The sequence below is a fragment of the Ochotona princeps genome, chromosome 18, assembly GCF_030435755.1.
Source record: "Ochotona princeps isolate mOchPri1 chromosome 18, mOchPri1.hap1, whole genome shotgun sequence".
Lineage (NCBI taxonomy): Eukaryota > Metazoa > Chordata > Mammalia > Lagomorpha > Ochotonidae > Ochotona > Ochotona princeps.
This window is the reverse complement of record NC_080849.1, coordinates 38,717,582-38,730,101: the sequence shown is the minus strand read 5'-3', so window position 1 is coordinate 38,730,101 and position 12,520 is coordinate 38,717,582. Positions and strand designations below refer to the sequence as shown.

General features: G+C 44.7%; 1 protein-coding gene across 6 annotated transcripts in view; it reads right to left on the bottom strand.

Moving 5' to 3' along the window:
- Positions 1-12,520, bottom strand: part of OSBPL1A (oxysterol binding protein like 1A) — a 197,820-nt gene that overhangs the window by 12,074 nt on the left and 173,226 nt on the right. For all 6 annotated transcript variants that reach the window (XM_058677085.1, XM_058677086.1, XM_058677087.1 and 3 more), the window contains 3 exons: positions 3,138-3,272; positions 2,127-2,224; positions 1,116-1,298 (listed from right to left, as the gene is read on the bottom strand). In XM_058677085.1, coding sequence (XP_058533068.1) covers positions 1,116-1,298; positions 2,127-2,224; positions 3,138-3,272 — 416 coding nt within the window. The remainder of the gene's footprint in view (positions 1-1,115; positions 1,299-2,126; positions 2,225-3,137; positions 3,273-12,520) is intronic.

Sequence of the window (12,520 nt, the reverse complement as noted above, 5' to 3'; positions counted from 1 at the left end):
CCTCCTCAGCCACGCAGGCACCCAGCTCTCACGCCTTGGGTGTATGCACCACTGCAGGTCACTGCAGTGCACAAGTGCAGATGCAAGCTTAGGCATTCACACACAGGTTCAGGGCTGCTGTCCTTGAGTGCTCTCCTCACTTTGGCTTTCTGCAGCCCCTTAGATACCTGGCAGCCCCTTCCTCCACACTCTGTCTGCCAGGCTGGGGTTGAGGTCTCTTCACTGAATAGCACTTTCCACACCCAAGGCTTCCTTTGTGTCAAAGAGGTGACGTGGAAGAACAAGAACAGGGATCCCATTCATATTTTTGGACCCTAAGGGCCTTTTTACCCATTTTCTCTGAGTTTTAGGTCCTTGTGCGGGTTACTGCTGTTGCCACCACTACTGCAGGAGCATGGCTCCAGTGCTTATTACTCTGAGGTGAGGCTGAGAGATCAAATAAAACAGGACTTAACCCATTAACCCCCTGCTCTAAGGACATCTTGTCCAGGTCCTCTACTGAGAGACAGAGAGAGATGGAGAGACAGGATTCTCACTGCCATCTTGGTCTCCAGGACGTGACTCCTCAATCTGCCTGCCTCCATTTACTTCTCAGAGTCGGAAAGTTCTTGCTTTATGCCTTCCATCCAGGGCTCCACTGTAAACACTGAAGAATCAGGCTCAGTGTGCTGACTGTGCATTCGCTGACAGTGCCTCAGGATTCAGACCCAATTTTCCAGTAGCAGCTCCCAACCGACCTGATGTCTAGCCTGCACCGCACAACTGTCATTGTGGTATTTTGCAAGGGGAACATATTTAAACAAAATATTGGTATCTTGACAAGCAGGAAATCTGTTTCATAAGAACCATCATAGAATGACCAATCCATTTATCTTACAACAGATCTAAGCTTCATAATCAACTGAAACATCCTACACCACCCAAAGACTAATTAGCCATGGCTATTGCCACATCTCTCAAGTTCTCCGACATGGTGGTAGCTAACACTTGAGAAACATCTTTTTCCCCTCTTCTGTGCTTTCGTGAACATCAAGGTCAGGTCTGTGTGCCCCGGTATCCACTGACACTTTCCAGCAGGTACCCAGGAGCAGAGCCCAGTGGAATGATGGACTTACTCAAGGAGCTCTAAGGTGATGGTTCCTTTGGGTTCTGCTTCTACGCTCTTCCCCCAGAACTTCAGTTTGGGGTAGATGGAGCCATGAAAGATGAAATCATTGTTTAATCCTTCTGCGTGAAATGCACTGATTGGTGGGTGATGGCTGACTTGTTCAGAAATGAGTCTGAATCCAAGGTCATCCCTTCGAATTAAAAAAAGAGGCAGCACTGTCATTAGTTTAAATAGCGAATGCGTGTACTGTTGATATATTTCAGTCAAAAAGCAAAATCAAAGTATTAAACAGGTCTGACACAATCAGCAACTCTATCAACATGATGAAAGAATTTAGCATTTGGCAAATTGCCCAAATTCAACCCCAAGTACTAAATCCACTGGTTACAATCCTACTTACCAAGACATATTAAAAGAAAGAACACATACATGAATTTTATAATTATACTTGAAACTACACTATTAACCATGTATAGGCAAAACTTTATATTAAGACTGGAAAGTTTGATGTGTTCATTTTCAAACAACCAGGGAATATATGAGTGATAAAATTTGTACAAAGAAGAGGAAGATTCAGAAAAGCTACAGCTAACTAAGTCCTCTGGTTGCAAATAAACAAGAACCAGGCTAATGAAGGCAAACAGAACTACAGTTCCGGATGCACTCACTAGCTTTTGGCCACAGCAGGTATTTATGCCAATATGTCTTATACGGTTATTGAAAATCCTATCATGTCATATGATGTATGCAATGGGAAATAGACTAATTATTCCCATGAATTCAGGAATACTAAAATTCCTGCACTTACTTTTTATAATGCTGCAACACATGTATGTCAGTGCTTTGGACACAAGCTCTAAAATAACAAGCTCCACAGAAACAAACAACAAAACTATTACTGTGCTCCAATCATACATGATTGCAGCCGGTGATGCTCACGACAAGAAGATTTTTCCTCTTTATATGAAAGATTCTGTAAAATCACACAAACCCAACCACCCAGAGGGAGGGACCTCACCGAACTAACTCGTAGGTCTCGCCCAGGAGTGGGTTGAAAGGCTTTCCGGTCCGTTCCCACTGGGAAGCAACAGCCGACACCGCGAATGCAGCCACACACTGGGGGACAGAGCAGTGAACCAGTTATAACCAATTGGCTCTTCATTCTTTAGGAACTGAAATTTTGCTAAGGACAGTCATTTACCGAGTTATTTTGAACTAATTACTTTGGGTTTTTAAAATGGCAGCTTCGACATTCAGAATGAAAATTAGCCCTGAATCTCTTAAGCACTATTCCCAAACATGGGCACGTGTATATTTTTTAACATCCTGTGACTGCCACAAATTCTCTGGAGGACATTTTAAGAACTTTCACAGCCAAATTACTTTTAATTCATCTAAAACCATTTTTAAAGGCACAAGAGTTTCAGTCACAGGGAAGAGATATAAACTAAATTGTACTGGTGTCAAGTCCAATGAGGCTGGGAAGGACCTATTTACATACATGAAACAACAGAATTCTATTCAGGATAGTTCCGCTTTGTTGGAATGAGAAAATGTGTCTTCTCTACTCTTACCTCATCTACCCATGTGTAAATATCTTCTATGTAAAACAAAAATGAGAAGTGCAACCTCACTGCCTTTTAATACACGTGAATGTTTTTGTGTGTAGATTTATACACACCTGGGGACAAGCATGTGTACATGTGTGGCAACACAGTCAGGAAATCTGCAAGAAACAATGCTGAACCGCGACCACGACAGCACTTCCTATAAAAAAGAGCTCCCGATGCCCATGTGTGGTCACGACCACCTTCTGCTTCTCCACTGGTCCCCGTCAGTCTTTCCTCCCAGGTCACACTCTGGCTAGCAGAAGGCAGGGGCCACAGAGGCCACGCCACAATGAAGCCCTTGTGAAGGTGACCCACCCCAGTGCTGGATTTCACTCTGTGTGTTGGCAGGTGGCTTGGGGAGCAGAGGTGGGAGATAAATCCCTAAGACTTAAATCTGCCATGGTCTGGCTGACACACACCTGCATCCTTTCCACAGGATCCGAAAAGGAGCTGGCTTTGTGGATGAGGTAAGTGTGCTCCATGTACTCCGTCAGCCGCTGCAGGAAGCTCAACGGCTCGTTAAATATCACTGGCATCGTGATCTTGGAGAGTTCCTATTCAACAGGATGGAAAAGCATTAAGTACTATACACACAGTGAACTGCGCACAATCTTTATATAACGTAATTCTGGAAAGGAAGTAACAGAAAATTGTGACTCATGATATTTAACTCACTAATATCTAACATCCATTCAATTTTACAAATCTTTGCAATAGTACCTAAAAATTCGGAGGATGCTCCTAATCCTTGAAGGAAGTTTGCCCAGGTACTCCTTGGCTTCAAGTAGCTTACAAGCCAGTGGCAAGCATAAGCTACTATTACTAAACGTGCATTCAAGCAGAACTGGGACATGGTATATGAAGGCACTGGGCTCAGAAAAAACTCAAGTCATGACAGTGGTGTAAATGCAATGAATGTGGGGTCTGTGCGGAGGCAGTTTCAGCACCGTGAGTTCTCACATGAGTGAACTAAAACCTAACTCAGGGTAAATTAAAATTTTACCAGTAAAAAATGCCAAGCTAATTTCTAACTCAGAACTTTGCACATTTCCCATCAGTGGTATTTTCTTTGTTTTGCTCCCTGAAAACACAACTCGGAGAACTTTCCCCTCGATAGAGCACTGAATCACGGGGGTGGTTCAGTGGGAAAGCTTGTGTGCTCCGGCACGTGGGTTAGCATTGTCATGTCACCTTGTGGGCCTGTCACCATGACTAAGGATCATCACGCACAGATAATCTTCCAAAACAGATCCCAAGACTGTGAACCTTTTGATTCTTTCTGAGAACGCCAATCTTGCACACACCGGGGACTAGGGTACAAGAAGGCAAATATTTGTATATTTTCTCAGACATAATTACATAATCACAGTAGATTTTCTAAGAGTTTAGTGACTGTGTAGAGTCTCCGACTTAAATTGCTGTCTTTCAAGTTTGTTTACCTGGTCTCCAGCTTGTGACATCCTCATGAAGTCTTTAGGTCTTTCATAAACTTATTTTGGTCTCTTCCAGAATATTCTGAAGATCTTCCCACACCTCCACCTGCCATTCTTCCTCCTTCCCTTGAGAACCAGGTCTCTCATAAAGCCCACTCACTAATGTCACATGGTTGGTGCATGGTCCAGGGAGATGTCTGGCTGAACTGTCACCTGAGTAGCTCTGTTCTCCCCCTTGAAAACTTTTACTGAACTACATAAATAAAAATAGTGCGACCTTCCCAAAACTGCAACCCAAGCACATTCAGAGGAAATAAGCTCATTAAATGAGAGACTGCAGAGCCAGGACAGACAGGGAGTGGGTCAACCTAATGAAAAGCAATAGCACACTTCCTGCTGCCTTGCTGGGGAGCTGAGGGAGGATGGCACCCTGTGAGCAAAGGGGAAAAGCCTCAGCCATCTCAAGCATACATGCAGCCTAAGATTCCACTAAACCCAGAGATTCACTGTTGCAGACAAGCCAAAGTAATGGACACTACCAATGTATGTCTTTGAGATATCTTGGTTCTTTTCCTCCTGCTAAAAGCAAAGTTCTACAATATATTCTTTTAATGCATAACTAAGAATAAGATACAATATAGGGCCTGGCGGCGTGGCCTAGCGGCTAAAGTCCTCGCCTTGAAAGCCCCGGGATCCCATATGGGTGCCGGTTCTAATCCCGGCAGCTCCACTTCCCATCCAGCTCCCTGCTTGTGGCCTGGGAAAGCAGGAGAGGACGGCCCAAAGATTTGGGACACTGCACCCACGTGGGAGACCCGGAAGAGGTTCCAGGTTCCCGGCTTCGGATCGGCGCGCATCGGCCCGTTGCAGCTCACTTGGGGAGTGAATCATCGGACGGAAGATCTTCCTCTCTGTCTCTCCTCCTCTGTGTATATCTGGCTGTAATAAAATGAATAAATCTTAAAAAAAAAAAAGAATAAAATACAATATAGAAGTGAGAACAGGAAAAGGTCTCTTCACTTCCCTCTCCCCTTTCTTCCCTGCAGAGGCACATAGCAGGTCTAGTTTGGGACATATGCCTACATATTAACACATGCATATGCACAAACAGATGAAAAGGGGGGGCAGTAGGGAGAGTGTTTTGTTTCTGTGAAGCATGGCATCGGCTCTTTGCTGAACTGTTAGTCTTACATACATGCGAGGCACGTATGTTGAGTCTTCAACCAAGTGCTTTATCATTGTGCAATTGAATAAAGGTAGGGCCACTGAACCTCTGCTGGCTGCTCTGTGCTTGGCCAAGTTCAACTCTGCTAGTTTCGTCATCAGTAACATGGACCAAACAGAACAGTATGCCTACAAAGCTGTAGTTCAGTTTTGGGCACATTAGTAAACGCTGTGTGTTAAATCTAAAACCAAGCTCATAAACGAACATATCCCAAACTAATCACACATCCTCGAGAATATATAAAAATACAGTTTCACAGATTCCTTTGAGTGCAGTTTCTGGGTCAAAAAGCACATTGTTGGAAGACTATACTATTGTTATAATGGAAAACTGTAGGGGGAGGAAGAGTTAGGGGGAAGGGTGGGAGAGTGTATCCCTGAGCCTAAGGGACTGTACAATTAAAAAAAAAAAAGCATGTTCACTTTGGATTTTTAGATACTACCAGGCTAAACGTCTTACAAACATACTCCGGGCAGTGATGCATGATACTCAGATTTTGTAAGACAAAAGCGCCAAACGACGTATGTACTACTTCCCATCTGCTTTGTCATCTCCACACACTCATCAAACATGTAACTGAGCAAGAAGCCAACGAGTGAACAGCATTCCAAAAGTAATCCCCCTTTATACCCAGCATTTTTCATCTTAACTAACTGTGCATTATAAACCCAACTGTTTCATGTTCAGGGGTCCTGTATCCCACGAATAAAGAGGAGGTACAGTGCTCCTCCTAACACCCACAATAACAGACTTGATGGCTCACACCTTAGCATCTGATCATATATCATCTTTGCTACATAATGGGTAGTGACCAACCCATCTTACTAACTACAAAACAGCAACTCCCAAGACAGACACAATTCTCCCACTTGCATTCTCATCACCTCAAGGACAGAGGGGTACAGTACAGGTGCCCCTGCCTCAGATGGGCCCTTGTGTTCCCAATGCCTGGAGTTTGTTTTTGGTTATCACACCAGTGCATTTTCTCTGTCTCCTTTATCGGACTATAAGGACCTTGAATACAGAAAAGTTAATGAAAAATGTCCAGTAACAAAGTGGTATACTTTTGGAATAGTATTCAGTACTAAAAAATACGTGAGAGAAATGCCATGAGGGACAGTGGTTAAAATATGGGACACCTGGATCCCATATCAGCATTCTCAAGTTCAAGTCCTAGTTTCACTGTCGATTCAAGCTTCCTGATGGCGCATAATGTAGGAGACAGTGATGATAGCTCCAACTACTGGGGTCCTTGCTACTCATGTGGGAGATCTGTACTGAGTTCTGTGTCTCTGACCTTAGCCTGACCCAACTCTGGCTAAAGTAAATAAACTATTAAAGTTCCAACGTACCAGCCTAGCAAGCTAAGTCACTGTGTGGGATGCCTGCAAAGCAGCAGATGATGGCTCAAATACTTAAGGTCCTGCCACCCACATTGGAAACCTTGATGGAGTTCCAGATTTCCAGCTTCAGCTTTCTATAACTATTATGGTCATTTGGGGAGTGAACCAGCAAATGTAAGCTCACTCTTGCGTGCTTTTAAATGTATTTTTTTTTAAATTAAGTAGGTGGCATAGCCGACAACGTGCCACTTGTAACACCAGCATCCCATATGGGTGGCCAGTTTATGTCCTAGCTGCTCCTGTCTAATATAGCTCTCTGCTAGTGGCCTGGGAAAAGTAGATGGCCTAAGTGCTTTGGTCCCTGCCACCCACAAGGGAGATCTAGGTGAAACTCATGGCTGTGGCCTGGCCCAGCTCTGCCCGGGGAGCCAATTGGAGAGTGAGCCAGTGGATGTTAAGATCAAATACTCTCTCTCCTATAACTTACTTTTAAAATTAATTTTAAAATCTGTTAAAAATTAATTTAAACCCGTATAATAAAAAATCTACCAAATCAGAGTGAAAAATGTGGGTAATTTGAATGTACATAAAGAAATGAAGCCAGTCAGTCTGAAGAGGCTATGTGCTGTACAATGCCAATTATACAACATTCTGGGCAAGGTCAGCGGTTGCCACCGGGAAAGGGACTGGGGGAATGCAGAGTGCATGGACAGAACACAGGGGTTGTAAGGCAGGTAAAACATTGTCTGGTTGTCGCCACAGGCCACATGTCGTCATAGGAATGTGTCGCTCCAGGAGTGAACCATAATGAACTTGCACCTCAGCTGATGATGTGTGAACACGGGCACATCAGTTGTAAGGGATGCGGTGCCGTGGGGGGAGGAGGCTGAAGAGGTGCAGCGTGCTGTGCATCCATGGGAACAGGGAGGTTATTGGAATGCTCTTTCCTCTCCATTTTGCTTGAATATTTACTTAGTAATATCCATCTACTTGAAAGGGAGAAAGAGATGAGAGATGGAGAAGAGAGGCATTTTTTACCCACTGACTCTTCAAATGCCTGCAACAGCTGGTGCTGGGCCACACTGAAACCAAGATCCCAGAACTCTGTGTCTTCCACATGGGTGGCAGGGACCCAAGTAAGCGGCCCATCTTCTGCTCCCCCCAGGATGCAGCAGCAAGCTGGCTCAGAAGTGGAGTAGCCAGGACTAGAACCAGCACTCAGATATGGGATCTGGGCTTCCAAAGAAAGTAGTGGCTTAACACAATATGCTACACAAACTGAAAAGTGCACTGAAAAATAAAATCTTTTAAAAGGTAACATTAGCGTCCGGCATGGTGGCCTAGAGGCTGAAGTCCTTGCCTTAAATGTGCCAGGATCCCATATGGGCACTGGTTCTAGTACCTGCGGCCCTGCTTACCATCCAGCTCCTGCTTGTGGCCTGGAAAAGAAGTCGAGGATGGCCAAAAGTCTTGGGACCCTTGACCCAGGTGTGAGACCCAGAAGAGACTCCTGGCTTCAGATTGCCTCAGCTCTGGCTATTGCAGCCACTTGGGGAGTGAATCATCCAATGGAAGATCTTCCTCCCTGTCTCTTTCTCTCTCTCCTCCTCTCTGTATATCTGACTTTCCAATTAAAATAAATCCATCTTAAAAAAAAAAGTAACACTGGGGCCCGGCATGGTAGCCTAAAGATTAAAGTCCTTTCTTCGAACACGCCAGGATCCCACATGGGCACTGGTTCTAATCCCAGTGGCCCCCACTTCCCATCCAGTTCCCTGCTTGTGGCCTGGGAAAGCAGTCAAGGACGAGGACAGTCCAAAGCCTTGGGACCCTGCACTCGTGTGGGAGACCTGAAAGAGGCTCCGGACTCCTGGCTTCTGGCTTCGGATTGGCGCAGCTCTGGCTGTTGCCGACACTTGGGGAGTGAATCATCGGATGGAAGATCTTCCTCCCTGTCTCTTCTTCTATCTGTGTATCTGAGTTTCCAATAAAAAAATAAATCGTAAGAAAAAAGAAGTAACATTAAACTGAACATATGATTTTTATCAGTAATACATGAACTATCTTTTTAGTTCTGTTGTGGAAAATCCTGTAACAGTACAGTCACCTCTGACAGGAATGTGTTACTCAAAATGAGTAGGAAGGGGCCAGAGCTGGGTGCAGCAAGTTAAGCCACTGCCTATGCAGCCAGCACGCCATGTCACAGAGTGCTACCTTGAGTCCCAGCTGTTCTACTTCTGATCTAGCTCCCTGGTAATGCACCCAGGAAGGCAGCAGCAGATGACCCCCCAGGTGTTCCCGCCCGGGTGGGAGACCTGGCTGGAGTTCCAGGTTCCTGGCTTCAGCCTGGCCCTGCTCTAAGGCAGCCATTTGGGGAGTGAACCAATGCACAGGCGATATTCTTTTTCTGTCTGTCCCTCCCTCCCTGTCACCTTTCAAATAAATCTTATAAGAAGCTTGTTTTTCTTTGAAGTAGGAAGAAAATAGCATTTAGAATAGTTCATTAATTACAATTTGTCAGTATTTTGGATTGATATTGTTCGTGGTATTTGTCAGGTATTTACTTCAAAATTTACTGTAGTTTCTTCTAAGTTTTTAACCTTAAACCCTAAACAAATTGGTTATGAAACATGTCTAAAACTATCACTTTAATACTCAGGATTTTAGACATATAAACACATACTCCAAGATTGGTATAAAAAAAGTTAACAGCAGCTATCATCAGGACCAGTAAAACAGCGCATTTAATTATTTTCTTCTCAGTATTTTCAACAATTCTTAAAATGAACATGTGTTGCTTTTCTACTCAAAGGCAAAACAAGAGATGCAATTTTAAACCTGGAAATCTGAGACTGGCAGGAAGAAAAGATGGGAACCCGCCGAGCTCACACTCCTTCCAGGGCACACATGTACATTTCTGCTGCTCACAACCAGGAGGTGGGGAAGTCAGCGTAAGTGCTGCCATGGGAGAGGAGGCACGCCACACTCACCATGGGCTTAGTCCATGCTGAGCTTCCAGACCCAGAGACTGCTGCAGCTGGAGAGTGGACCCTGACTACAAAGATCAGCATGGCTGCCAGAGCCAGGGAAGTCGGAGCCATGCAGGGCGATGAGTCCTCTGGGCGGATGCCAGCAGCAACAGCACAACAGTGTGGGTTTGTCTCGTGCCTCTGAACTGCACGCTTAAAAATGGTTATGGTGGGGCTCGGCAGTGTGGCCTAGTGGCTAAGATCCTCGCCTTGATCCCATATGGCCGCTAGTTCTAATCCCGGCAGCTCCACTTCCTCTCTATCTCTCCTCCTCTCAGTATATCTGACTTTGTAATAAAAATAAAATAAATCTTTAAAAAAAATGGTTATGGTGGTAAAGGCTACGTGTATTTTACCACAACTGAGAAGCAAAGTGGGAAAATGGGTTCTGAGATCAAACTCCCAGGGAGGAAAAATCTGTGTTCCACTGCCTTCTGTGGCTGTGGCCATGACCAAATCCCCAACCACCTTCTGAAGAGGGGATAGCTTCATTGCATACTTCAGAGAGACCTGGAGAGACTGGATTAATCCACACAAAACACTGAACAAGCGTGACAGGTGTAAGTGAGGTGAGAAGTAAATACTGCCTCCACCAACATGGCGTGCTAGAGCTCTAAGTCCCCCACGGATCCTCAGAAGCGAGGGTGCCCCCGAGGCTGGGAGATGCTTTAGGGGGAGTTGATGAGCAAAGGGCCAGCTCCAGCTCCTCCAGCATCCTCAGCTGGGAGGGAGTCCACTCCAAACCAGCAGGGACTTACTACCATATGGACAAGGCAGGGCCTGAGGACAGCCATCCCTCAAGCAGAAGGTGACAGAGACAACCCCCTTTCTGGCTCAGCCCTCTTCCTGTTCCCTACATCCCACTTTGCTGAGACTTCGCTAAGCATAACAGATTTTTCTTAAGGACTGTAAAAGACCGATTCATCAAAGTAATGAAGAACCGTATCAGTAAACATAATTCTGGATTTTAAAAGTACTAAAAACAAACAACAACAAACCAAAAAACCACCACAACTATAACAATTCCTGAGAGAATACAATATATATTGGAGGTGACATTTTAGTATTTTACACCTTCCCTAATTAGTTTCACTGAAGGGATTTTGCTCTGTATTCTAAGGAATCCCGGTCTAGGGACTTACACTTTCAGCTGGGAAATAGTGTTGTCTATACTGTCATCTTTTCACATCTATCTGCAAGGGAAAACACTCAGGCATGCAGCACTGTTCAATAAGACAGGGACATATTCATTTGCTACCAGCAGGCGAACACCAGCAGACCGGGATTAACAGTGATCGCTGACCAAGACTGCGGTATGAACTTGAGGGCCAGCGCATGAAGGATATGGGTTTATCACCAGCTCAATGGGTCATTTTATAAAAAGGTTTGATGCCAGAGTTACAGAGAAAGAGGGAGACACAGACACAGACACACAAAGAGAGAGCTCTATTGGCTGCATCACTCCCCAGAAGGAACCAACAGCCAGTCTTAAGCCCAGGAGCCAGGAACTCTATCTAGGTTTCTAGGTTTCTCATGTGCGTAGCAGGTACATGAACACGGGATGCCAACACTGCAAGGGACAATTTTACTCACTATGCCAGCATGCTGGTTCAAGAGGTCACATTTAAATTGCTTGACCCTGGGATGGTTGGGAGGCTGGATGTGGCTTCTCCCTTTATCTCTCCCCTCCCCGCAGATACAGGAAGGAAAAAAGATGCCTGTAATACACACCACATGAAAAAAAGTGCTTGAAAAGCTCCTATAAATTCTAAAAGCTTCTTTAACTAAAATTTTGTAATCTAGAATAATTCAAACACCTTTCTGCTCTTATCACATACAGAATGCAAGCAATCAAAGAAATGGTAAGGCATCAAACTGAGGAGGCATGCACAAAACCCAGACTGCCGTGCAAAAGACCTTGAAGAGCTCTTGAAAGACTAGAACATCTTATTTAAAAAATAAAGCAACTGACCTATCATGTACTGCCTCCATCATCTGCAATGATCTAAAAAGGATCTTAGTGATGTTAATTGTTCAAATCCAGTTCCCTAAACGGATGTTTAAAACCTGAGAGATACAAAGCATATTTTACCTCCTTCTCTCTTTGCAAGTCAGACACCCATGGTGAACTCCACTCAAGTTTGGTGACACATTCTTGAGAAAATGTATACCAGTCACTCACAGGTATATGCTCAAACTGGGTAAAGCAATTGTGTACAACATGAAGGTCACGCTTCAGGAAGAAACCTCAGCTAGAATAATTTTACTATTTACAGCATCAGTCAGCTGGAAAAATTCAATATTTATGCCAAACAATTCGGTCTTGTGACCAGGCTTAACACAAAGTTTAAATTTATCCATGCAAATCGATAGCAGCCAATGAGGAAACTGAAGAAATTCCTAATGGCAACTGCTCATTAGCTGTCAAACTGGGGAGACAAACAGAAAGCTGCTGCTTTACTCATGCAGTACCTGACCAAACCGCAAGGCCAAGTTTAAACTCAAGTGACAAGGAAAACAGTTGCCATGTGGAAAGCCAACTATTTTTACATTCAGTTGTGCAAATCCCTAAGTCCTGGGCCATCCAGGAAAAAATCGCCTGGGGGTCAGACCAAGCCTGTCTGTCCCAGTGCCCAGCCAGCAACTCGCAGACATGCTGCTCACCCAGGGCCCTATTCTTAGGGCTAAAGGCCCCAAGGGAGGGAGGTGGAAGGTGGCAAATGTCATCTCCCCACCTTGTGCCCCCTCCGCCCCCCAGTTCCCTCACAGAGA